Source organism: Balaenoptera acutorostrata, chromosome 3 (assembly GCF_949987535.1).
Source record: "Balaenoptera acutorostrata chromosome 3, mBalAcu1.1, whole genome shotgun sequence".
In the NCBI taxonomy this organism is placed as follows: Eukaryota; Metazoa; Chordata; class Mammalia; order Artiodactyla; family Balaenopteridae; genus Balaenoptera; species Balaenoptera acutorostrata.
Window position 1 is genome coordinate 30,213,953 of NC_080066.1, and position 26,698 is coordinate 30,240,650.

Consider the following 26,698-nt stretch of genomic DNA (forward strand, 5'->3'; position numbering starts at 1 on the left):
CTCAAACTGGGTGGCTGTAAACTATAGGAACTTATTCTCACAGTTGTGGAGTCTGGTAGTCTGAAGTTAGGGTGTCAGTAGGGTTGGTTGCTTCTGGGGGCTCTGATGGGGAATCTGTTCCGGGCCTGCCTCCGGCTTTTGGTGGTACCAGCAACCCTTGGCTTGCAGACCCATAATCTCTTCCTAACTAATTACTTCTGCAAAGACCCTGTTTCCCAGTAAGGTCACATTCAAGGTTCAGAGGGTTAAGATGGGGACATGTCTTTTGGGGGGACACAGTTAAACACACAGCAGTTACTTAGGCTTATGATTTCTGACTCTCATGTGGGGTCTTGACCAAGGATGAGGGTGAGGGAGCCCTGGCCGCAGAGGGTTCCTGCAGGACTCCTCTGTCTTTCATTTCAAAATGTTGATTTGTTGGGATCTTTGGAAAAGAAAAAGCCAGGAGATCAATGTCAATTCCAGTGTTTGGGGCTCATTTCCAGGTGGTTTCATGTGGGTCTTATTATTTGGGCGACTTTCCTTTTATATCCTTTTAGTACTACTCTTTTTGATTGTTACAGATGGAATAGTTCGATTTTCAGACTCTTATACTTCTTTATTTTTTTAAATTGTGGTATAATTGACATATAACATATGCTTCTTTTTTAAATACACCAGTTACTTGATTCAAATGAAATCTCTTTTTGCAAATTTTAACTTCCTTGTTTCCCCATATATGTTTTTAGTTTCATTATAAACTTTGATGATACTTTAAAGCTGTATAGCAAACTTCTATTTATAGTCCATATTTTAGATCCTAAAACTACCTTAAGCATTTGTATATGGAAAATTAGAGAAACAAATGTGATGTTTACCTAAACTGCACTCTCTCACTTTGCTTACATTGAAGAATCTTCAGCTTGCAGGGATAAAATCCATGATCTTGGAAATGTTTTAATTTATTTGTTCCCTGATCTAGTCAGCAGACGTTTATTGCTGTACACTACTCCAGGGGTGGGGGCTCTGCAGTGACCAAAAGAAAACCCTCCTGCCCTCCTGGAGGAGGCGTGGACAGATAGTTAGATGGTACCTGCTGTGGAGACCGGACCACCCTGGAAGACAGTGAGGGAGAGGGCCACGAGGCCGTCTGCCAGAGGCAAGAAGGAGACCAGGGCCCCGGGGGGAGTGGGCTGGGGTTTGGAGGGAGATCAGGGCTGGATGCTGCGTGGAAGCAGGGAGAACAAGAGCAGAGGTGAGGCCGGGGCAGCCTCGGAGCCCATGGACGGTGGTGAAGGCAGACCGTGGATGTGGTGAAGCTGTACTTTCCTCCAGCCATCAAGCACTTTATATGTGGTCTCTCATCCAAATAATTGCCGATTTTTACAAGTACTGAGCGTGTGCCCACACAGTGCACGTCTGGCCTGGAGGCCACACAGGCGGTCTAGCTTTTCTGCTCACTCCTGTCATCGTCCTTCTTGGAGACGTGACTCTCCCTTCTTAGCCGTTTTCAAACCTGGGAAATCCGACCTTGCGGAGAGAGGAGTGGGTGTGAAAAGGAGTTGGTCGGTCTCTGGTGGACACGTGTAAGGGGAGGGCAGGGGAACAAGGGAGTCCCTCCGCGTCTCTACACTTCTCAGGAGCCCAGAAGTAGAAGGAGCAGGCATTGGTGTCTTCTGAACAGAGAAAACAGTTGCTGAGAAGAGCACAGGGACGTGTGGCAGCCACACCTGCCTTCAGAGGCCTTCAGGGCCCAAAGGTGCAACCTTGGTGTACATGCAGCACATTTACATGCATATCTGTGTTCAGACAGCTGACTTGCTTCTAACCAGACACAAACTGCCATTACAGGCCCACCGATGACAGCAACCAGCCCCCAGGCCGCGGCGTCCTCTCCATGCACGGGCTGACCTATGGGGTCATCCGGGTGGACTCGGAGGAAAAGCTGTCTGTACTCACCGTGCAGGACGTCGGCCTCGTGATGCCTGGAGGTGAGCGCAGATGCAGGCGCAGAGTCAGAGCCCAGCCGGGGACCAGCCCCCGGTGCTGCCCTGGCTGGCATCCCTGTCCCCCACTGTGAGCGTGCCCACCTCGGCCTGACCTCCTGTCTGGTCCCGTGTTCGCCAAGCTTCAGCCCAGGAGGTGCGGTAACACGGCCTCTCCTGATAAAAGAAAACCCAAAATGTTCATGAAGCTGAGGAAAGGCCTGTATGTCACATGCTCCCTGGGACCCCAGGAGGCACCTGGGGCCGCTCTGCACCCCCAGCGACACCTGGGCAACTTCTCCCTGTGCGAAGGTCAGCTTCCTGCTGGTTGTCCTGGTGCACTGGGGGCCAAACCCTTATGGAAGCTTGCCTGCAGCACAGGAGCCCTTGTTTAAGTCACAGAAATCATTTCTGCATTGCATACAGACAAGCTCCCGGCATAAGGACCTGCCTTGATGAAGCCCTCTTGCCTCTCCACCCCTGCCCCCCTGCCCTGTGCTGGGACACCTCCTGAGGCCTCGCGGGGGTCCCAGGGAGTGCAGCGGGAACGGCTCTGCTGGCAAGAGGGAGCCCCGGTCTGATTTGTAGGGCTCCCTACCTGGCCCCGCCTCTCCTCACTCACCCCGCCTCTCCTCACTCACCCCATGGTGTCCCCGGGGAGTGGGCCCCCTTTCCTGGGGCAGTTCCTCCAGAGTCTGGACCTTCTCCTGATGAGCCTCCACGCCCATGGGTGTTGTCTCGCCTCATCAGGGGCGGTCGCATCCACACACAACCTAACCCCAAAGCCAGGCACATGCTCAGCTCAGCTGCAGCTTCAGCCAGGCCTCCTGGCTCCATTCCTTTCTTGCTTTTTCAAATAAATAAATTCCCCATGGTTCCAACCTCTAAAGATGAGAAAACTGTACAGTGAAAAGCCTCCTTTCCAGCCACTGGAGGCAACCACAGTGGAGACATGCAGGCAACATGTACAGACACACACACTGGCATATTCTTTTTCCTGTTTTTTTAAAATTTCACGTAACAATAGAGCCCTTCATGCCTGCTCGTATCTTGAATCTTGAAGCTCGTTTGTTAGCAACACATGAAGAGCTCACACATTCCCTTCCAGGCTGAGGAGCGTTATGGTGTTTGGACACATAACAGTTTATCGAAACCCTTCCCATTGGGCGATTTTCCACTTTTTGCCCCTGCAGTGTGGTCGATGCAGTAACTCGTCTGTGCTCCAGCCTGCAGAGGTGTGAGGAAGAGCTAACAGGGAGAGTTCTAGAAACGCGCAGTGTGAAGGGCACACACCCGAGTAACTCTGATGAGGCTGTCCTTCAGAAGGATCATAAGGATTGATATTCCTGCTGCTAGTAGGGGCGCTCCTCTTTCTCCACTCCCTCATGCCCGGTGTATTTTCAGACTTTCTGATTTTTACCGGTTTGAGGGGTAAAAGCATACTTTGGTGTCATTTTAATTTGAACTTTTCTTACCATGAGTGAGCTGAACATTTTCCCGCGTTTTGAGTGGCTCTGTTTTTAGACACAGCACTTCCTGTCACCTAACACCAACCTGGGGGTGAGGGGCAGCCTTATGACTCTTTCTGCCCAGCTCAGCTGTCACTCGGTGCACCCACCACCTCCCTGAAACACCAGCTTCAGCCCTGATCGCTGGTGCTCCGCAAACAGGAAAATCAGCATCCGCCAGCCTTCCCTGAAGGGCCCACATTGATGGGGAATCTGAGGTCAAAGACTGAGATTCCCGTGGGACGGGGTAGGCTTTCTGTTTAGAAAAGCCTGAGAGGCTGTTGAGCAAATGTCTCATGCTTGTTGGTTTCAGGGCTCAGGCTGCGTCTTGGAGGCTGTGTGGGCTGGCTGATGACGCTCAGCATGCAGCAGTGACGCTTAGGCTTGTTCTAAGTGTCGTCCTCATGTCTGGATGGCAGAAACCGTTACTCCTTTTAAATGCCATTTGCACACTAAAATTAAAGCAATTGGAATTATTTACTGATGTCACAAGTATAAAATGTGAGGTTTTGCTGCAACATGGAAACTCACTTGCCTCAGGGGCTGTGAGGACCTGCTCGCTTTCACCTGTGGTTTTGTTGCAGACGCTGCTTCTGCTCGTTTGTGTTCTTTTTCGTATTCATTCATTTCTTCTCTCTGACTCCCTCCCTCTCTCTCTAACGTCGCTGTGCTTCGTTTTGCGTTCAGCCATCATGTGTTCAGTGAAGCCGGACGGGGTTCCCCAGCTGTGCAGAACGGACGAAGTCGGGGAGCTCTGCATGTGCGCAGTTGCCACGGGCATGTCCTACTACGGCCTCTCGGGTATGACCAAGAACACCTTCGAGGTAGGTGGGAGGTGAGCCCCGTCAGACAGCCATTGCCAGGTGCGTGGAATAGACGTGAAAGAGAAGATGGTAATTTCTCAATAAAACGTATTCATAGTAATTAAAATGGTTGCACTTTCTCCTGCCGTTTTTTTTTTATAGTCTTCAATAAATTTGGCTTAGCAGCGTTGTTTTCACCTCATAACCAGAGTTGAGAAAGAGCAAGTACAGTTTCTTTAAAAGGGGCCTTTTTTTTCATCGCCGTTCTCACCTGTTTAGGAAGAGCAGCAGCTGACAGGTGGGGGCTGGAGAGTGTGCACGGCCGTGCTGCGGGAGGGAGCAGTGGCCCCCTGGGGCCTGTCAGCCTCGCCCAGACATGCACACTGCACGACTACCTCTACCACACGAGTGTGTGTCCGTGCCGTGTGCACACGTGTGTGGCATGCAGTTAGCACACACCATGCACACACTGCCCGGTAAACCCAGCATTCTCAGAATTCGTATCATTTCACCCAGTGTGCCTGACCTTAGAAGGAACACACTTTGACTAAGTTGTATGTCAGCAAATATGAGTTGTTTGGGGATAAATTTATTAACATGTAGAACTTCAGGTGTGAACACATGTGATGTGGTGCCTTGTACAGGCAGCTTTGTTGAATGTGGATTCAGGTTTCTAAGTGCCCCTGAAACTGAGCCAAACACAGTCTAAATAAAATTTATCTCCTTTTCTATGCGACTTATCTGTCAGATGGGTTGAGGAAACTAGGGGTCGAGTTTGAACTCGTGGTGGGGCTTGCTTCCTCTGTATTTTTCTTTTGAGTGTATTTCCAATAAGGAAACATAGCATTTTAATGAACAGGGATCACTTTACAACTGACAGATGTTATTTAAAATGCACCTTGCTTCTCCACTTACCATTTTTATGCTGTGGTTTTATAAGCAGAAGAATGAATTAGTGTTTGTTAGACTGTGGCAGGCCTCTTCAGAGGCCCCTGCGCATGGGCCGGTGGGACGAGCTGTGAGAGCTGGGGAGGGAGGGGAGGTGCCCACAGGCTGGCGCTCACAGCAGCTATGCGGACCTGGGCTTCTCCAGCCAGGGTCAGGTGAGGAGACCCAGCTGGGGGGAAGCAGGACCAGTGGGCTCCAAGGAGGAGGGTGGAGGCCAGGCCCTGCTGGGCACTCAGAGCTCCTTGTCCCCAGGTGTTCCCGGTGACGAGCTCGGGGGCCCCGGTCAGCGAGTACCCCTTCGTGAGGACGGGCCTGCTGGGCTTCGTCGGCCCTGGGGGCCTCGTGTTCGTGGTGGGCAAGATGGACGGGCTCATGGTGGTCAGTGGGCGCAGACACAACGCCGATGACATCGTGGCCACAGCACTGGCCGTGGAGCCCATGAAGTTCGTGTACAGGGGAAGGTGAGCGCCCTCTGTGGTTGGCACAGTTCTCCGCAGACTACACTTTCTGTGTAAAACTGCAAAAAATTGCTTAAACTAACGGGACTTGGTGTCCTCTATAAAATGAAGCCACTGGACTCTGTTACTTCTGAGATTCCATGCAGTTCTGAATGTCCAATTTTATGAAACTTTTCTGAGCCCCATAAATATACTTTCACTCCAAGTTAAATAAGAATGCCCATTTGAAAATCTTATTTTTAATAAGTAACCACACAGAGAAAAGAGCCAAGCATTTATCTTGCTGCAGCTCATTCACCCAGAGGTAACAGTTGAGCCACAAACTGCCTGGAAACTGGCTCCCATGGGTTTCTTCCCGGTGGTGCCCCCAACCCTAGCTTGGCACACAACCGACACTGGATCGCTGACCACGGCTCTTGAGGTTTTGCTGATTTGGAGGAAGTCGACTGCTTTGGATCTCACCCTGAGTTGCCGAGCTAGTGGAAGCAGGAGGAAGCAGAGCTTGGGGTTGGGTGTAGCCGAGCCACCTTCGTGCAGAGGGCACCCTGGAGGGCCATTCGCCACATTTTGTGCTTCCCGTGAGAGGCAGACGCAGCTAGCAGAAAACTATTAGCTCCCAAATGGCAAATTTCTGCTGATTGGGAGAATATTGCTTGGCAGGTGCAAACTCAAGATGCAAGTCGCATGGCTCAGTAAATTTCAGAAGTTCTGATACCGGCGCTTGACTCCTCTGTCCCGAGGCACAAGGCCCGTCGCCCAAAGCCACGGGCTACTTCCACAGGAAGTGTGGTGGTTCTGCCCTCCGGCTTTGCCAGGCTTCTCCCCCAAAGCCGCACTTATGTGGGTGAGCGCCTGGGAGTTGGAAGCTGCAGTTTCCCGTCAAGGTGGTAGTTGGCGCTGGGAACCCCTGAGCTCTGCAGTCGTAACAGCTGCGAAGCCCTTTATGGCAGGGCCAATGCCTTCGTGAGCCTCTCCAGCATGTGATCACCGCAATTTCCTGTCTGTCCCCACAGAATAGCCGTGTTTTCGGTGACCGTCCTGCATGACGAGAGGATCGTGATCGTGGCTGAGCAGAGGCCAGACTCCACAGAGGAGGACAGCTTCCAGTGGATGAGCAGGGTGCTGCAGGTAGCTCACTCCTGCCCCGAGCCCCTCTCCTGGGCTCACGTCAGCTTCCCTGCACCGTTGTGCTCTCTGATCATCCCTCCTTTTGACCAGAGATTGCATCAGCCATGAAACTTACAGTTGCCTTCTAGGGAAGGAGCTAAACAGACCAGGCTTAGGGTTCAGAGGTTTGCAGAACTGGCTCCCGCTCGCTTGTGGAGGTCGCAGCAGGACCTTTCGGTTATGACCTTGAGAGCGTGCTTTCCTTTCTCCCAGTGTCCGTTCTTGTGTGTGTGGTGTCCCACAAGTGCTATGAAAACTGTATTCTGCTCAGTTTGGCGAGCCTGCCCTCCTCTGACCTCGGCGTCTCCATACCAGGAGCATCACGGGTGCTGCACCTGCTTCTGTGTGTTGTGATTTGCACAGTCTGAGTATTTGCTCCATGCCTGTTCATGATACCTATTTTAACACGGTTCCCTCTCTCACGACCTTCCAGGCAATCGACAGTATACATCAAGTTGGGGTTTATTGTCTGGCATTGGTTCCAGCAAACACCCTCCCCAAAACCCCACTCGGTGGCATCCATTTGTCAGAAACGAAGCAGCTTTTCCTGGAGGGCTCACTTCACCCCTGCAATGTCCTGATGTGCCCCCACACGTGCGTCACAAACCTGCCCAAGCCTCGGCAGAAGCAACCAGGTACATCTGGAGGGCCGTGCAGGCCCGGGGGGGCCCTGGAGCTGGGTGGGGCCACGCTGACCACGGTTCTCAGCCTCCCTCCCCACCCGTCTCCCATCACACACTCCCAGGCAAGTCAGCCTCCCCCTAAGCGGTGTCTTTCTACCAAGCATGGGATGGAATGCAGCAGAGTCCAGGCAGCAGAGGGTGTAGACCACTTGGATGGAGAGGTGTTGGCGGTGCCTGAGCCTAGCCTTCTTGGCGGTCGTCAGACCTCCTGGGTGGCCGTTGGCAGAGAACCTCTCAGGGTCACGGCTTCCTCCTGCACAAATTAGAATAAGGCTTCCATGCCTGTTTCATGAGTCACAGCAGCTGGAAGCCTGTGAGGAATCGTACAGGTCTACTCGTGACGTTGTCATGATGGTAAACATTTGTCTGCTGCTTTGCAGTTCGGGGAACACGTAATTATCTACCATCTGACTTGATCCTCCTAGCAGTTAATTGATCATACTCTTTAAGGCTGCACACAGTTATCAGTGAAAACGAATTCATTGCAAGAATATGGTGGTGAGGAATCAACTCTTCTGCCAATGTAGTGATGAAAGGTCCCCAGGCCTCCAGGCTTGATGTGCAGACAGACCTCGGAGGCAGCCAGGATGAGCTCGGGCTGGGGTATTAGGACGACGACCAACATTGCCTGGCACAGGCAGGCCGCTTGTCCACACATTACATGTATTAACTCATTTCATCCTCATGGATTTCGTCCTCTTATCTCCATTTTGCAAGGAAATGAGGAAATCGTACCACAGAGGGGTTCAGGAACTGCCTAAGGCTGTGGGTCCAGAGTGTAGGAGAGACAGACCCAGCCCTGACAACTCTTCACTGATGAAGAGTGGCAGCAGGGGCAGAGTTCCTGGCGAGTCAGCTAGAGGTGGCTGGTGGGCACTGGGTGCAGCACAGTTGGCGGTAGAGATAGGAACCAGCCTGCCCCCAGGCTACCCCCAGAAGTGAGCTTGATGAGATGGGGGTGAGCGGTCTCTCCAGATTCAGGTGAGGACACTGATACTGCAGGAGGAAAGCAGGTACCAGGCTCACCGACTTTGCCCCTCTGTGCAAGCAGCAGCACCGGGATTGCCACAGCGTGGCTCTCGCCGTGTTCTTACGGAATCGACAGGAGTGTCTCGGCTCCCCGGGGAGTCCTCACTCACTGTCCCAACCTCCCTCTCCCACCTTTAACGTTGGTCCATCATCAGATGCCTCGACCCGGTGGCTAGTGGGCCCAGGTGTTGGAGACGCAGTTTGTGACAGCAGAATTTAGGACAGACATTCATGATGAGGGATCGTTGGCAGATGCATGACCGTTGCAGGGCTGCAGGGCTCAGACACCTGTCAGACATCTAGGAACCCATGACAGGGACGCGTGGCCCAGTGAACAGGCTCTGAGAGCCAAGTCGGGCGCCTTCCTCCTCGGCGCACACGGCGGGTACCAGGATCCGCACCGCTCTTACATGCGGCACAGAAAATGCAGCTTCGTGTGATTGGCAGTTGTAAGGAAAGGATTCTCTAATGGTACCTGGTTATCTCATCTATTCTTGTTAAATATTGGAGGTTATATAACTCTGTCTTCAAAAAACTGTTTGTTGTTTGTTTGTTTGTTTGTTTGTTAACAAATACTAAATGAATAGATGTCAGCATCTCCCTCACTGGAGAACAAAGGCAGCGGCCTGGGAGAACACTTATGGGAATTTGGTGAAAGCATTATTTCTGTGCACCCTTACTTGAGGCTTGTTCATATTTGCTGTCATTTTCATGGTAGTGACTTACTTGAAATCCTGTTCTAATTAGATTTTTCAAAGCTACGTCTTTGAAAGGATTTCCCCAGAGTAAGCTTCTTCCCCAAATGGGAAGTCATGTTCTCAGGAACTTCACTCGTGTTTTCCTCACGTGTGTGCCGCTGCTTCTTTGCAGAGATCGGCCCTGCCTCTGTGATGGTGGGGAACCTGGTGTCTGGGAAGAGGATCGCACAGGCCAGTGGCAGAGACCTGGGCCAGATAGAAGACAATGACCAGGCCCGGAAGGTGAGAGCTGAGGGTCAGACGTCCGCCTGGGCTCCTCTCCACTCCTGCCCAGATGCTGTATCACAGGCATCACCAACTCCCACTTGCCCTCTCTGGCAGCCCAGTATCTACCATTGATGACCTTTCTTCCTACCTGCTCTCTTGGTCCTGCAAGAGATGTCTGTGTAATTTTATAAGGAAAACGTGTTTGCTGAGGGTGCAGTGTTGTAGGACTGCATGGATAGGTGATGCAGTCCCATGACTAGCAGGCCTGAGGCCAGTGTCTGCAATCCCTGTCGTGTCCTAGCATCCCCTAAGCACTTGTTCCTGATTCTTCCTCCAGCCAGTGTGAGTGATTTGACACTCACACTGCCTCACAGCCACCTTGCAGTGAGGCTTCAGTCCTTTGTTGGAATTCAAGGAAACGTCAATGCAAAACCCAGGTTTGGGAGCCAGGCATTCTTAAAGCAGCCTTGGGAGCTGTAGGAGGAATCCTTGGGCCCCACTCCACCTAAACATCAGACACACAGTTTGTCACACGTAGCTACAAGTCCCCATTAGAACATTCAGCCTTGAGAACTCTCATGATTCACCAAAAGGTGGTCCCACTCTAAATGGGCTCCCAGGAAATGTGACAAAATCAACCATTTAAGATGTTGCCAGTTTGGTAACATGTAGTAACACGTTCACTGAAAGCACTTGATCACCATGTTCCCCACCTCACAGTACATTTCCATCATAAAATGGTCTAAGGTGAAGATGTGGGCATTTCCTATATCCTGACACTAGTGCTGTGTCCTGACATTAAACAGGGCCGTCCTTGTTACTACAGACTGAGTCAGTGGGTACGTGCCACCTGTGTGATCTGCAGAGCTGTTGAATGACTTCAGGGATGGCCATTGTAAACACAACAAATTTAAGAGAGCCCGTTTTTGAAACAGGGTAGCTCTGATTCTGTCATTGCAACCCCCAGAAATCACTGCTGCGTCTTCTGGGAGCCCCAGGAGACAGGATTTTTCTGTGTCGGCTACTCTGTCTATAAGGGGAATAGAGTCTTCGTACCCTTGGGCAGGTTTCGGAAAACTTCCCTCACGGTGGCGTGGCACCAGCCCTCTGACTCCTGGGTCTGAATCGAGCACAGTGAATTCCAAATCACTGTCAGGAAAGCACTGTGAGCACCTGCTTATTCTGTCAATTCTATTTATATGGGATTATCCTCTCGCTGTCTTAAGCCACCTTAAAAGCACCCAGACAGACTAAACTTTTAGATGTCGAGGCCAGCCCAACCCCCCCGGGACAGTCTAGACCTAATGGCTGTGCTCTGTTCCAGTTCCTGTTCCTCTCGGAGGTCCTGCAGTGGAGGGCGCAGACCACCCCTGATCACGTGCTGTACACGCTGCTCAACTGTAGGGTGAGGCCCCGCCCGTGTGCCCCGGTCGTTCCCTGTGTGGTCCACAATTTCATGCTTCTGTATCATATTCTCCACTCAAACCTTTCTCCTCAGTCTTACCTGAATCCTTCTATTTATTTGTTTGTTGCTATTTTGACTGAGACCTTTTCACCTAAGAAAGGTTGCTTTTAAATATAAGGGTTTGAGCATATGTATATATGTGTGTGTGTGTGTGTGTGTGTATGTATACACATATATTTTTGTGTGTATTTTAGCAATATTTTTTGCAATATTTCCCCTCCCTTCAAAATGAGTTATGAATGTCTACAACAGAACAATTGCAGATCTATGAGGTATTTATGTCTTTATTTTTATTACTCAACTCCTTTTTTTTTTATAAGAAGTCATGTTTTAGTTATAGGCTTTCGTTCTTAAGAATGAAAATAATTTCTATTTTATAATTAAAGTTCATATTTACATCTCGTATTATAAAAGCAAACTCCTCGGATAGTGTTCCATAATAGTACTTAAGAGTAAGGCCTTAAACATGCAAGAAATAGTACTAACAATAAACATTAAATGCAGAAGTGTTTAATACGTTTGTTAACTTTGTGTTTGCTTTGGAAATAAGGCCTGAAAAATAGATTTAACGTAGGTCGTCTTGACAAGCATGGGTACTTGCAACTTTAAGAAGTTATGGCTCTTCAGAGTTGCAAAGTGTCAAAATCTTAGTGCGCGAAGGCACCTCTTATCATTTAAAGCAATAGATTAAGAACAAGTGAAAGGAAATGCCAACAATATAAGTTACTCCCTGAACCTCTAATTTGGATATCCAGCTACAGACTAGTTTTGCGGTGATTTAGTTGGTAGAAGTAACCTCTAGTTCTCCTCTGACACAGCTTGTCTTGAATTGCCTTGCATGCTGAGTTGACCTCAGCAGTTTCTTGTTCACTGTGTCTGTTCAAGACCGACCCCAGGAAGAGTCTTAGAAAGCACTCCCGCACCCCAGCCTCTGTGAGGAACGCTTGCTACCCTTGCCTTTTGGCACCTACACTTGGGCCTAGTGAACCCTCTTCCCAGGATTAATGCTCTTGTGCTCAGGGCGCACGGGTGCATGGTGGTGAGACGCAGGACAAGCCCGACAGTCGTGTGGTGACCAGGAGGCCCTGCGTCGCATCTGAAACGTGCCTGCCCTGCTGCTCTCGTCCATCTCTTTCCTCTGGCTCCTCCTCAGCCTGTAAACACAGATAAGACTCTCCTTTCCTGGCACCGTCGCCGGTTGGTGCTGTCCTGTCTCTCTAATTGCTTCTTCTGACTTTCTTCGTCCTGTGCACGTGGCGTGTCTCCTGGAGACTGTTGGGGACTTTCCCTTCTTTCTCCAGAGTCTCTCGTGGCCTCTAGAGGTTTCCAGCAGCACCTCCAGAGGGGCAGCTGGAGCTGGGGCCACACTGCAGACTGTCCCCCAGCCCCTGGGAAGGACCCCTACTCAGAGCCCCTTGGCTCAGCTCCCTGAGTGGGGCCGTGGTGCTGACGTGGCGAGGTAGGACAGGACGTCCCCAGGATAGGCCTGCCATCCCCCGTGAACTGTGGGCAGCAAGGGGGCGAGAGTTGGGTCGGCATCCCTTTTCCCTCCCCTGCAGCTTGACCCCTCCAGAGCTCTGGGTAAGAGGAAATTTCTTATCTGTCCCAGACACAAAGATTCAAAAATGATTCAGGCATGTTCATAGACTGTAGTCCTGTCAGTGGGAGGAAAACAGCCATGCTAACTGCGTCTCGCTTGGGGACTGGCAATGTGCAGGGCAGATCAACCCCATTCCCAGACCCTGAGTTCACAGTGCTTTTCTGTGGCTAGACGTAGGATCATTAGGAGAAATGTGTTCACCGGAAATGACTCGTATTCTAGAAGGGCTTCGTCAGCAGCAACAGAAGGTCTGATGGGGTGAGTTGTGGAGGTCAAGGCCATGAGTAAGTTTACTTCAGGTCAGCGCAGGGGCAGCGTGGTCTACAGCAGCCTCCCTTCAGACATGACCTTATCTCCTGAGGCTCTCCGGACGAGGAGGCAGCTACATCCAAACAGCTGGAAGGGTCGTATCAGAGCCAGGCATCTGTGTTCATTCCCAGCCTCTCCAACCCCATGTGCACACTTATGACAAGGTTCAACCTGAACCAAAGGTCAAGAGCATCATTTCCATGGTGGTTACAGTGTCATTTCCACTCACTCAACCTTCTAGTTCAGCACTGTCCAATAGAAATACAGTGCAGGGCTTCCCTGGTGGCGCAGTGGTTGAGAATCCACCTGCTAATGCAGGGGACATGGGTTCGAGCCCTGGTCCGGGAAGATCCCACATTAAAAAAAAGAAATACAGTGCAAGCCACACACACAATTTAATGTTTTCTAAAAGCAATATTTTAAAAAAGTAAAAAGAAACAGGTGAAATTCATTCGAATAATATGTTTTACTCAATATACCCAAACACTGTCCTTCCAGCATAGGGCCCCAACCCGCTTCCAGGCTTCCTCTGTCCTGGACAGCCCCTTCCGTTGGTTGTGAATTCCCCAACTTCGTCGTGGCTCCCTTAAAACGGTTACCTGTTGGCTTCCTGTCTGTTGCACACAGTATTCACTCATATGCCCTCCTCCACGGCAATGCAGTCGATAGGATCAGAGTTGTTATGAGAGGTTTATAGTAGGAATTGAGGATGTGATTCACTGCAAATCGTGGAAGACTTACATTCTTGGAACTTACATACAGAAGAGCATCTGTTTTGTTTTGTTTTTTTTTAAGAGAAACACCAGCCAACTCTTTTAACCTTTTTTTTTTTTTTTAAATTTTTGAGAATTTTAAAATGAATCCTGTTTGGCTTTTTCTTCATTCCTCAGTGTGTTTTTTACTTGTCATTATTTAATTTAATGTAAAACTTTAAAATGGTGCCACATTTACAGTCATTGACACTGAAATCTGTTGTCTTTAGAATAGGGATTGGGTGGTAGATTACCCTGCACTGCCATTCTGTCATGATACCGGCCGAGGCTTCTTTTAGGAAAAGTTAGCCTTAATTTCCTGTGAGGTACTTTTTCCTAGAACATTCTTCTTAGGCAGTGGGTTTCTGTACTGAAAACCCAGCTTTTCCGATGAATGTTGATGAGGATGCCAGGTAACCACTGACCTGAGGATAAACAGCATTTCATGTTTTTATGACAGCAAGCGCTTTGGAAAATGAAATGTGTGATTGAAAATCAGTGGTGTTTCTCCTGAGGTGAAAGGCTGTGTTGAGACTCCCCATAACCAGTGGTGATGCGCAGTCCAGGGCTGGATGAGGCCTGTATCCCATGTGGCTCCCTCGGCGTGGAGCCTGCAGGCTGGGGTGGAGGAGAGAGGCTGGGGTGGAGGAGAGAGAGAGGCTGGGGTGGAGGAGAGAGGCTGGGGTGGAGGAGAGAGGCTGGGGTGGAGGAGAGAGGCTGGGGTGGAGGAGAGAGAGAGGCTGGGGTGGAGGAGAGAGAGAGGCTGGGGTGGAGGAGAGAGGCTGGGGTGGAGGAGAGAGGCTGGGGTGGAGGAGAGAGAGAGGCTGGGGTGGAGGAGAGAGGCTGGGGTGGAGGAGAGAGAGAGGCTGGGGTGGAGGAGAGAGGCTGGGGTGGAGGAGAGAGGCTGGGGTGGAGGAGAGAGGCTGGGGTGGAGGAGAGAGAGAGGCTGGGGTGGAGGAGAGAGGCTGGGGTGGAGGAGAGAGGCTGGGGTGGAGGAGAGAGAGAGGCTGGGGTGGAGGAGAGAGAGAGGCTGGGGTGGAGGAGAGAGGCTGGGGTGGAGGAGAGAGGCTGGGCTGGGCTCGTTGGCACCCAACTGCCCAGAGGGGCCCTCCTCCCGTCTGTTGTAAAGCCCGTAGGGTGGCAAAGGGTATTGTGAAACATTCGCAGAGATTCCTAAAGGACAGAATGCCAATTAAATTTCACCATTTTAAAGTTACCTGTAGGTGGAAATTTCATAAACAGAGTCAAAACATATGGCTGCTGGTTGTGAGTCACTGGTGCCTCTCAAATCTCATAGGCTTTGTTGTGTGACAGAAAAACTGGTTATGATAGGGGATCAGTGTCGGCTCTCTGGATAATGGGGAGAAGATCAGTCCCAGAAGTTGAACAACTCAGTCAGAGAATGCTTGCTGCTTAAGATAAGACTGGCTAACGACCAGCGGACAGCAGGGTGGTGGCGGGACTCCCCTGTGGCATCCTGCCGCCCGCCCCACCAGCAGCACAGCTGGTCCCCAGCAACAACCAGGAGCGCAGTGCTGGCTTCCCTCCAGGACAGCTGGCGTGCGCATGTCAGGAGGGCTGGCATGGGCCTCACCTTAGCTGTGCTGGGGGCTGGTGCCCCATCTTCACTTAGAAGAGCTCACAGGACTTTTGGGTCCTTTTGAGTGTGTGTTTTGGTTCATGCGACAGGTGTGTTCCCCAGGAGTAACTGCTCAGAGGAACGGTCCAGTTGAGAAGGCACCAGGTTCTCAGGTTTGGGCTGGGTTTCTAGATGCCAGTCTCGTGGATCTTTCTGTGTTTACCCAGCCTTGCCACATTCTGCTCTCTGGCTGTTCCATTGCATATATCTTTTTCTATTATTTTTTAACCTTTCTTAGAAGGAAGGTAATTAAGGAAAATATGTAGGATGAGAAGGTTCAAATCAGAGAAATGTAAGCTAATCCTGTCCACTGTGGGCGAGGCCAGTGCCAGCACAGCAGGAAGGGACCGGAGCCTGGCTGGCAGCTGCCTGGATGGCCTCCCTTTGCCGGGCTTCTGTGGCCCTGGGCCCCGGTTATGGAGAGAGCCTGCTGCTTCCCAGGGTAGATACGGCCGTCAGTGATCTCCTGAGTGTTTTAGGCAAACACCAGCTGCTGGTATATACATCCTGATGCCTTTTAAATGGTTTTCACTCCCATCGGTTCCCGCCCACCTTGTGCACATGTTCCAGTTGGGCGGGAATTCTAATGTCTCTTCCCACACCTCAAGTCACCTGGTCACCAGTGTCCTTTAACGGCCCCAAAGGTTCTGGTCTCTCCTGTCCACGTTTCTCCTCCCACACAACCGGCTGCTCACACCACCTTCCTGTGGACTTCCTTCTGTTCAGGCGACAGTCTTTGCCGTGTCACCCACCAGCTCATTTACCCTCCTTGGAAGCTCCCCACCTAAATAGAAGCATCTGGCCCAAGTGTCCACCATCGTTTCTTCAGCTGCTGGGTCTTCCTCACCCAGCACTCCTGGCCAGTTTGCCTGTTGCTTAAGGAAAGGTCCTTCACCCTGTTCATCCCTTTAAAGTAGGAATTGATAATAAAGAAGCAGTTTTTAAATAGCTGTAGGCAGTGATCTCTTCTCACCTGGGAATATGTGCAAATGAAAAGTGCATTCTCAAGAGAAACTTTTTTTGGATATTTGTATGTTTATAATTTGCAGTTCATTCTTGCTTTTCTTTAAAGAGTAAACATTATGTATTTTGATATCTCTTAGTACCTACTTTGCTACTGATTTTCGCCTACAATGCTTTTTTAAGGTACTTTTCAATCCAAGTGTGTTTTACATTTGCTCCTGCATATTTAAAAGTCTACATTAAATGAATTTGACAATTCCCTTTTTTTCTTTTGTGTTTTTTGGGGTTTTTTTGACTTTTTTTTTTTTTTTTTTTTGACTGTTGCTTTTCTGGGGGTTTGTTTGTTTTCTGACCTCCCTGACTTTTGATGTGATCTTTCTTAAAAACAGTTTCAGTTAGTCTTACTTTTCATAGTGTGAGTCCTGCAGATTTACGACTAATTCTTATTGCCCATGACAATTACACTTAAGTCCCAGAATTACTAGATTGATTTTTTTTGTAATTTTAGCTATTTTTTCAAGTCAAGTCATTATTTTTAAAATATTTCTTTTTAATACAGACGTATCTAGATGCCTCTTTGATGTTGTATTCCTTAGCCAGTGGGGAGGAAAGGAGAGTGAATGCTAACAGTGGGGGGGCGTCTTCTGAGGGGGTGACAAAAACATTCTGAAGCTGACTGTGGTGGTGGTTGCCCAACTCTGCAGATACATCCATTTAACTGCACATTTTAAGTAAGTGAGTTGTATGGTATATGAACTGCACCTCAAAGCTGTCATATTAAAAAAAATCTTACCCGCTTGTTCTTGTGCTACTCAGGGCACAATAGCGAACTCACTGACGTGTGTCCAGCTGCACAAGCGGGCTGAGAAGATAGCCGTGATGCTGATGGAGAGAGGGCACCTGCAGGATGGGGACCACGTCGCTCTGGTCTACCCACCGGGTAAGAAGCAGGGCCATGCAAGACCAGCCCTTGCCCAAGAGACCCTTCACTGCACATGTTGGTGCTCGATGACCTTGTGTGTTACCACCAAAAATGGGCACTGTCTCTCCTGCCTGGCTCACTTGTGCAGACTGTGCTACGTGCTATACCACTAATAGTAGGGACACAGATAAAGCGGTAGTTCACAACGACTTTTGTATCTAAATTTGTTTTATTAGATATCTGAGGTAGTTCATTTAATCAATAGTAGTTAAATCCTTGACTACTGAATTGATAATCAGAAAGTTGAGTAATTCCTTAGAGAAATGAGAGCAATCAAGCTTCTGGGCTGCTTTGGCTTCCTGTGCCTAAGAGAACGGGCCAGGTGGGAGTTACCCCTGAAGTTTAACAGACCCACAGGGAGGAGGACAGGTCTGTTCAAGGTCTCAGTTACTGCCATACCCTTCTGATTGTTTCCAGGCTGGTAATTCTGCTGACAGGGATGATGGCCATTAAACAGCTTGTTTTGCTTCAAGTGAGAACTTTTGCTTTCTCCCCATGTAGGAATAGACCTTATCGCAGCATTTTATGGTTGCCTGTATGCAGGCTGTGTGCCAATAACCGTCCGTCCTCCACACCCACAGAACATCGCAACCACGCTGCCAACCGTGAAGATGATCGTGGAGGTAACACTGCCTGCGGGTGTCTGCGCCTGAGTGTTGGGCTTGCAGATCACAGAGCCTGGGCTCCCGGGGAAGGGCCGGGTGCAGGCATGGGATTGCATGGGAGTCTGCGGTCTCAGCGGTGGAGTGGGACGCAGCCTCTTCCCTCTAGGAGTTGGCCCTCTCGTTCTGGAAGGAAGATAGCAGCTTGTGTGTAGAATTAGGGGCTAGAGAGCAGCTTTGCCACAATGCGTGGGAATTGATGCAACTCCCCAGAGAGGGCATCCCTCTGGACACTGGGAGCTTCCCTACCAAGCCCAAGGAGCAAACCAAAACAAGCGGGAAAGTCATACATTCTTAAAGGTTCTTTCCTCAAGATTGAGAAGCATCCTGTTCCTTTTTGAAAGTATAGATTTGATTTAATTTTTTTTTGCCTGGGGAAGTTTAAAAGGATTAGGATATGTTTTTCCCTTGGAGGAGGAACCACGAGGGACATCACAAATGAATACTTCTTTGTAGTTGTGTTGGAAGACCCTCAAGGTTGTCACTCTGATAGATGGTACTGAGGCTGTGTGTGTAAATGTGTGCATTTCTGGGGGACGGAGCTAACAGTGAGAGCAGGTAGTTTGGATGCTGCTTTCTGAGTGTGACCATCACACAGGGGATACTGCCAGGGACCTCAGTCCCCACTAGGTCTGCTTGTGTGCTCCGTGGTCAGATTCCTGGTCATGTGGAGCTCCATTGGCCAACACAGCCCCTTGTGAGGCAGCTGTGCTCCTGGTGCCCAGCCTGTGCTGCGAGCTTCATGGCCTCCACGTGGTGCACAGCTGGCACGTGAGCATGCGTCCATCCCCATCCTTTACCCTCCTCCTCTCCATTCCTTGTTCTCTGACCCTCAGGTGAGCCGCTCTGCCTGTTTGATGACAACACAACTGATCTGTAAATTGTTACGGTCCAGGGAGGCAGCTGCAGCTGTAGACGTCAGGGCCTGGCCCCCGATACTGGACACAGGTTCGTCCTCCAACTCGCTGATATGTTTGTTTGCTTATCTGCTTTTCCGTTAAGTCAGAGATGCTAACAGCTTTGTTTTGCTCTCCAGATGATTTGCCAAAGAAGCGGCCTGCCCAGATCTACAAACCTTCCAACCCAGACACGCTAGCCTACCTTGATTTTAGTGTGTCCACGACTGGGATGCTAGCTGGAGTGAAGGTGAGAAACACAGTCTGTGGAATAGTAGTTAACAAGCCACAAAGCAGTGGTCAGTTTTCATTCTTATGGGTATAGGGCTCTGATGGGGCCTGGCAGCAAAACACAGAGAGAGGGATATATGTGCATTTTGTTCAAACTATAAAATGCATGACCATTTCAGTAGTTAGCTAGGCTGACTGATTATTTCCAAATGTTCCAGCTATTTTTTTATGTAAACAGAGCTTCCCTAGTCTCTAATTAAAAAACTGCCTATGTTTTTCTTTCTTGCTGGTTCTCAAATCCCAGTATTCTATTATAAAACTCTGTGCACTGGAGTTTCTCGCTTGTTTAACATGGGTCTCATTATAACTTGCCAGCACGCTGCTCATTGCCTCTGAAATGATGCTTTTTCCTATGAAAGAATGGTGGAACTACTATGTGTGTCACCAGAATTAGGACCCTCACAGCTCAGGCAATGTCCTTGTCAAGATACCGTTAAGCCTGAGAAAACCATAATTCAAAAAGAGTCATGTACCACAATGTTCATTGAAGCTCTATTTGCAATAGCCAGGACATGGAAGCAACCTAAGTGTCCATCGACAGATGAATGGATAAAGAAGATGTGGCACATATATACAATGGAATATTACTCAGCCATAAAAAGAAACGAAATGGAGTTATTTGTAGTGAGGTGGGTGGACCTAGAGTCTGTCATACAGAGTGAAGTAAGTCAGGAAGAAAAAAAACAAATACCATATGCTAACACATATATATGGAATCTAAAAAAAAAGGTTCTGAAGAACCTAGGGGCAGGACAGGAATACAGACACAGATGTAGAGAATGGACTTGAGGACACGGGGAGGGGGAAAGGTAAGCTGGGACGAGTGGCATGGACATATATGCACTACCAATGTAAAATTGATGGCTAGTGAGAAGCAGCTGCATAGCACCGGGAGATAAGCTCGGTGCTTTGTGACCACCTAGAGGGGATAGGGAGGGTGGAAGGGAGATGCAAAAGGGAGGAGATATGGGGATATATGTATATGTATAGCTGATTCACTTTGTTATAAAGCAGAAACTAATACACCATTGTAAAGCAATTATACTTCAATTAAAATGTTAAAAAAAAAAAAAAGATACGGTTAAGTTCTCTGGCCTCAGGAAGCCCTTCACCTATTATCCACCTGACTGCTGGGTTTGCATAATTTTCATTTAGTTCTCTTACTTCATTTACTTTTTTTTCCAATTTTTAATTGTGGTAAAATACATATACCACAAATTTACCATTTACCCAATTCAAGTGTACAGCTCAGTGGTGTTAAACACGTTCAGAATTCTGTGCTGCTCTCACCACCACTCATCTTCATAAGTCATTTCATCTCACAAAACTGAAACTCACCACTGCCCGCAGCAACTCCCACTCTACTTTCTGTCTTTATGATTTTGACTATTCTAGGTACCATGTTTATGTGGAATCATACAGTATATGTCTTCTTTTGTTTGGCTTATTTTCACTTAGCATAGTGTCTTCAGGGTTCATCCATGTTGAAGTATATATCAGAATTCCTTTTTAAGGCTGAGTTAATATTTCATTGTATGTATTTACCACATTTTGCTTATCCATTCGTTTATCAGTGGACACTTGAGTTGCTTTCACATTTTAGCTATTGTGAATAATGCTGCAGTGAACGTGGGTGTATAAATATCTCTTCGACACATTGCCTTCAGCAATTTTAAGTATATATCCAGAAGTTGAATTGTTGGGTCATATGGTAATTATATTTTTAATTTTCTGGGGAATTGCCATACTATTTTCCACAGTAGCTGTTCCATTTTACCTTCTCACCAACAGTGCACAAAGTTTCCACTTTCTCCACATCCTTGCCAACACTTGTATTTTACTTTCTGTTGGGTTTTTTTTTTTTTCTTTTGAATGTCCTCTTTTTTTGGCGGGGGAAGAGCCGCGCTGCATGGCTTGTGGGATCTTGGTTCCCTGACTAGGGATTGAACCCAGGCCACTGAAGTGAAAGCCTGGAATCCTAACCATTAGGCCACCAGGGAACTCCCTGTTGGTTTGTTTGTTTGTTTGTTTGTTTTTAATAGTAGCCTCCTAATAGATGTGAGGTGGTATCACATTGTAATTTTGATTTGCATTTCCCTAAAGATTAATGATGTTGAGCATCTTTTCATGGAATTATTGGCCATTTGTATATATTCTTTGGAGAAATGTTTATTCAAGTCCTTTGCCGATTTTGAATTGATTGTTTTCTTGTTGAGTTCTAGATGTTCTCTATATATTATGAATATTAATCCCTTATCAGATATATAATTTGCAAATATTTTCTCCCATTCTTTGGGTTGCCTTTTTACTCTATGGATAGTGTCTTTTGATGCACAAAATTTTAAGATTTCTGTGAAGTCTAATTTTGTTTGCCTGTGCCTTCGCTGTCATATCCAAGAAAACATTTCCAAATCCAATGTTGTGAACTTTTGTCCCATATTTTCATCTAAAAGTTTTATTTTTTAGATCTTATATTTAGATCTTTGATCCATTTTGTGTTAATTTTGTTTATGGTATTAGGTAAGAGTCCAACGTAATTCTTTTGCATGTGGATATCCAGTTTTCCACGCACCATTTGTTGAAAAGACTGTCCTTTCCCCATTGAATGGTCTTGGCACCCATATCAAAAATCATTTGATCACCCACAGTTAACATCATACTCAACAGTGAAAAGCTGAAGCTTTTCTCTAAGATCAGGAACAAGGCAAGGATGCTCACTTGTGCCACTCTTATTTAATATAGTACTGGAAATCCTAACCAGAGAAATTAGGCAAGAAAAAGAAATAAAAGGCATCCAAACTGGAAAGGAAGAAGTAAAATTGTCACTATTTGCAGATGACATGATGCTATGTATAGAAAACACTAAAAACGCCACCAAAAACTGTTAGAATAAATGATTCAGTAAAGTGCAGGATAACAAAATTAATACAGAGAAATCTGTTGTGTTCCTATACACTAATAATGAAATATCAGAAAGAGAAATTAAGGAAACAATCTTATTTACAACTGCATCAAAAGAATAAAATACCTAGGAATAAATTTAACCAAGGAGGTGAAAGACCTGTACACTGAAAACTATAAAATATTGATGACATAAATTGAAGAAGACACAAATAAATGGATATTCCGTACTTTTGGTTAGAATAATTAATATTGTTAAAATAACCATACTACCCAAAGCAATCTACAGATTCATTGCAATCCTTATCAAAATTCTAATGGCATTTCTCACAGAAATAGAACAAACAATTCTAAAATACGTATGAAACCACAAAAGACCCCAAATAGCCAAAGCCATCTTGAAAAAGATCAAAGCTGGAGACATCATGATCCCTGACATTACAAAGCTACAGTAATGCAAACAGTATTATTATACTGGCACAAAAACAGACACATAGATCAATGAAACAGAATAGCCCCAAAATTAACTCACGCATATATGTCAACTAATTTATGACAGAGGAGCCAAGAATATATGGTGGGGAAAGGACAGTCTTTAAATAAATGGTGCTTGGAACACTGGGCAGCCACATGCAAAAGAATGAAACTGGACCAGTTTTCTACACCACACATAAAAATGAACTCAAAGTGAATTAAAGACTTGAATGTAAGACCTGAAACCATAAAAGTCGTAGAAGAAAACATAGGGGTAAGCTCCTAGACATTGGTCTTGTCAATTTTTTGAGTTTGACATCAAAAGCAAAGGCAACAAAAGTTAAGCAAGTGGGATTACATCAAACCGAAAAGCCTTCTGCACAGCAAAGGAAACCATTAACAAATGAAGAGGCAACCTACTGAATGGGAGAAAATATTTACAAATCATATATCTGATAATGGGTTAATATCCAAAATATATAAAGAACTCATACAACTTAATAGCAGAAAAACAAACAATTATTTCTTAAAAATGGGCAGAGGATCTGAATAGACATTTTTCTGAAAGAGACATACAGATGGACAACAGGTACATGAAAATATGCTCAACATCACTAATCACCAGAGAAATGCAAATCAAAACCACAATAAGCTATCACTTCACACCTGTCAGGATGACCATCATCAAAAAGACAAGAGATAACATGTGTCTGTGAGGGTGTGGAAGGGGAACCCTTGTGCACTGCTGGTGGGAATGTAAAGTGGTGCAGCCACTATGGAAAACAGTGTGGAGGTTCCTCAAAAAGTTAAAAATAAAACTACCATATTATCCAGCAATTCCACTTCTTGGTATTGATCTGAAGAAAATGAAAACACTAACTCGAAAAGATATCTGCACCCCCACGTTCATAGCAGCATTGTTTACAATAGCCAAGATATGGAAACAACATCAGTGTCCATTGGCAGATGAATGGATAAGTAAAATGTGGTATGCCCACCCACCTACCCACACCCTCCCCCATACACACACAATGGAATATAATTCAGCCATAAAATAGAAGGAAATCCTGCCATTTCAGACATGAATGAACCTGAAGGACATTATGCTAAGTGAAATAAGACAGAGAAAGACAAATACTGTATGATTTTACTTATATGTGGAATCTTAAAAAAAAAAAAAAGAAAACCAAGCTCATAGATACAGAGAACAGATTGATGATGGGCAAAATGGGTGAAGGGAATGAAAAGGTACAGACTTCCAATTATAAATAAGGCCTGTGGATGTAATGTAGAGCATGGAAACTATAGTTAATGATATACTGTACTGCGTATTTGGAAGTTGCTAAGAGAGTAAATCTTAGTAGCTGTCTTCACTAGACTTATTGTGGTGGTCATTTTGCAATACATACACATATGTATGTTATACTGTATACCTGAAACTAATATAATGTATGTCAATTATACCTCAATCAGTCAATCAATCAAATCAATTGCATGTGAAGTCTAGGTAAAAATAAATTAGTGAAAAATTTTTTTAAAAAATCATTTGACCATATATGTGAGGGTTTATCTCTAGGCTCTATATTCTGTTCTGTTTTTCTCTCTGTCTGTCTTTATGCCAGTAGTACACTGTTTTGATTACTTTAGCTTTGTACTAAGTTTTTAAATCAGGAAGTGTGAGTCCTCTGACTTTGTTGTTCTTTTTCAAGATTGTTTTGGCTGCTCAGGTTTCTTTGAGATTTCATATGAATGTTACAATAGGCTTTTCTATTTCTGCAAAAAATATCATTGAGATTTTGATAGAGATTGCATTGAATCAGTATAGTCTTGGGTAGTATTGACATCTGTGAATAAGGGATGTGTTTCCATTTATTTATTTCTTCTTTAATTTCTTTCAGCAGTGTTTTATAGTTTTCATTGTACAAGTTTCTCACGTCCTTAGTTAATTCCTAAGTATTTTATTCTTTTTGATGCTATTGTAAATGGAATTGCTTTAATTTCCTTTTCAGATTTTTCTTTTAGTGTATAGAAATGCAACTTACTTTTTGCATGTTGACTTTTTATCCTGCTACTTTGCTGAATTCATTTATGATTTATTAGCAGCTTTTTGTGGAATCGTTAGGGTTTTCTACATATAAGGTCACATCATCTGTGAACAGAGATGATTTTACTTCTTCCTTTCCAGTTTGGATGCCTTTTATATCTTTTTCATGCCTAATTGCTCTGGCTAGAACTTCCAGTACTATGTTGAATAGAAGCAGTGAAAGTGGGCATCCTTGTCTTGTTCCTGATCTTAGAGAAAAAGCTTTTAGTCTATCACAGTTGTGTATGATGTTCACTGTGGGTTTTTGTATATTGCTTTTACTGGGTTGAGAACTTTTCTTCTATTTCTAGTCTATTGATTGTTTTTATCATGAAAGGATGTTGAATTTTGTCAGATGCTTTTTCTGCATCGACCAAGATGATCATCTGGGGTTTTCCTCTTCGTTCTCTTAATGTGATGTTTTATATTGCTTGATTTTCATATGTAGAGCCATCCTTGCATTCCAGGAATAAATCCAACTTGGTCATGATGTGTAAGCCTTTCAATATGCTACCAAATTTGTTTTGCTAGTATTTTGTTGAGGATTTTTGCACCATTGTTCAAAAGGGACATTGGTCTGTAGTTTTTTTGTTCTTATAGTATCCTTGTCTGGCTTTGGTATCAGGATTTTGGTGACCTCCAAGAATGAATTAGAAAGTGTTCCCTCCTCTTCAATGTTTGGAGAAGTTTGAGAAGGATTGATATTATTTCGTCTTTAAATGTTTGATAGAATTCAGCAGTGAAGCCATCAGATCCAGGGCCTTTTTTGGTTGGGATTTTTTTATTTTTTTTAACTGATTTGTCTTTCTTGCCAGTTACAGGTTTATTCAGATTTTCTATTTTTTGTGATTTAGTCTTCATAGAGTTTGTGTTCCTTCTTGATAGCTTGTGTTTCAAATTCCATGAAATAGAATTTTTCCATTTCTTGTTTGTTGTTGTATAGTTGTTTATAGTACTCTCTTATAATTTTTTTTATTAACTTCTGTAGAATCAGTAGTAAATGTCCCCACTTCCATTTCTGATTTTAGTAATCTGATACTTCCCTCTTTTTTCTTAGGCCATCTAGCCAGAGGTTTGTCAATTTTGTTGGTCTTTTCAAAGAATCAACTTCTGGTTTCATTGTTTATCTCTGCTATTTTTCTATTCTCTACTTATTTATCTCTGCTCTAATCTTTATTATTTCCTTCTGCTACCTTTGGGTTTAGTCTGTCCTTTGTTTTCTCATTCCTTAAGTTGTAAAGTTAGGTTGTTGGTGTGAGACTTTTCTTGTTTTTTAATATAACCATTTATAGCTATAAATTTCTGCCTTAACACTGCTTTGGCAGTATCCCCTGAGGTTTGGTTATATTGTCTTTTCATTTTCATTTGTGTCTAAATATTCTCTGATTTTCCTTGTAGTTTCTTCTTTGATCTGTTGGTTAAGAGGGCATTGTTTAAATTCCACAGATTTGTAGGTTTTCCAGTTTTTCTTCTATTCATCCTGTTGTACTTGGAGAAGATATTTTGTATGTTATCTATCTTTTTAAATCTATTGAGACTTAATTTGTGGCCTAAAATATGGTCTGTCCTGGAACATGACCCAAGTGCTCTTGAGAAGAGTGTGTATTCTGTTGTGGTCGTATATTGCTCTGTATGTTTCTTAGAGCTCTTTGGTTTATTGTGTTAAGTCCTCTCTTTCCATACTTATCTTCTGTCTGGTTGTTTTGCCCATTATTGAAAAGGGAATATCAAAGTCTCCTATTATTGTTGTAGAGCTCCCTGTTTTTGTTTCATATATTTTGTTTCATATATATTTCATATATTTTGCTTTTAGGTTTGTAGATGTTTATAATTGTTATATCTTCTTGCCGTAATGAACCTTTTATTAATATATAATGCCCTTCTTTGTTTCTTGTATCCGTTTTTATTTAAATTTTATTTGTCTGATATTAATATAGCTACCTCTGCTCTCTTTTGGTTACTGTTTGCATGGACTATCTTTATCCATCTTTTCATGTTCAAACTATTTGTGTCTTTTGATCTAAAGTGAATCTCCTGTGGACAGCAGTAGTTGGATCATTTTTTTTATCCATTCTGCTGATTTCTGTCATTGACTGGAGAGTTAATCCATTTGTATTTGAAGTAATTACTGATAAGAAGGAACTTTTCTCATCTCT

The 26,698-nt window shown here is 45.7% G+C and overlaps 1 protein-coding gene across 5 annotated transcripts in view; it reads left to right on the plus strand.

The window, feature by feature from the left end:
• Positions 1–26,698, plus strand: part of DIP2C (disco interacting protein 2 homolog C) — a 378,709-nt gene that overhangs the window by 296,125 nt on the left and 55,886 nt on the right. For all 5 annotated transcript variants that reach the window (XM_057542779.1, XM_057542780.1, XM_057542781.1 and 2 more), the window contains 11 exons: positions 1,831–1,970; positions 4,160–4,296; positions 5,476–5,684; positions 6,695–6,809; positions 7,282–7,483; positions 9,431–9,540; positions 10,850–10,930; positions 17,070–17,193; positions 17,737–17,858; positions 18,734–18,845; positions 18,934–19,043. In XM_057542779.1, coding sequence (XP_057398762.1) covers positions 1,831–1,970; positions 4,160–4,296; positions 5,476–5,684; positions 6,695–6,809; positions 7,282–7,483; positions 9,431–9,540; positions 10,850–10,930; positions 17,070–17,193; positions 17,737–17,858; positions 18,734–18,845; positions 18,934–19,043 — 1,462 coding nt within the window. The remainder of the gene's footprint in view (positions 1–1,830; positions 1,971–4,159; positions 4,297–5,475; positions 5,685–6,694; positions 6,810–7,281; positions 7,484–9,430; positions 9,541–10,849; positions 10,931–17,069; positions 17,194–17,736; positions 17,859–18,733; positions 18,846–18,933; positions 19,044–26,698) is intronic.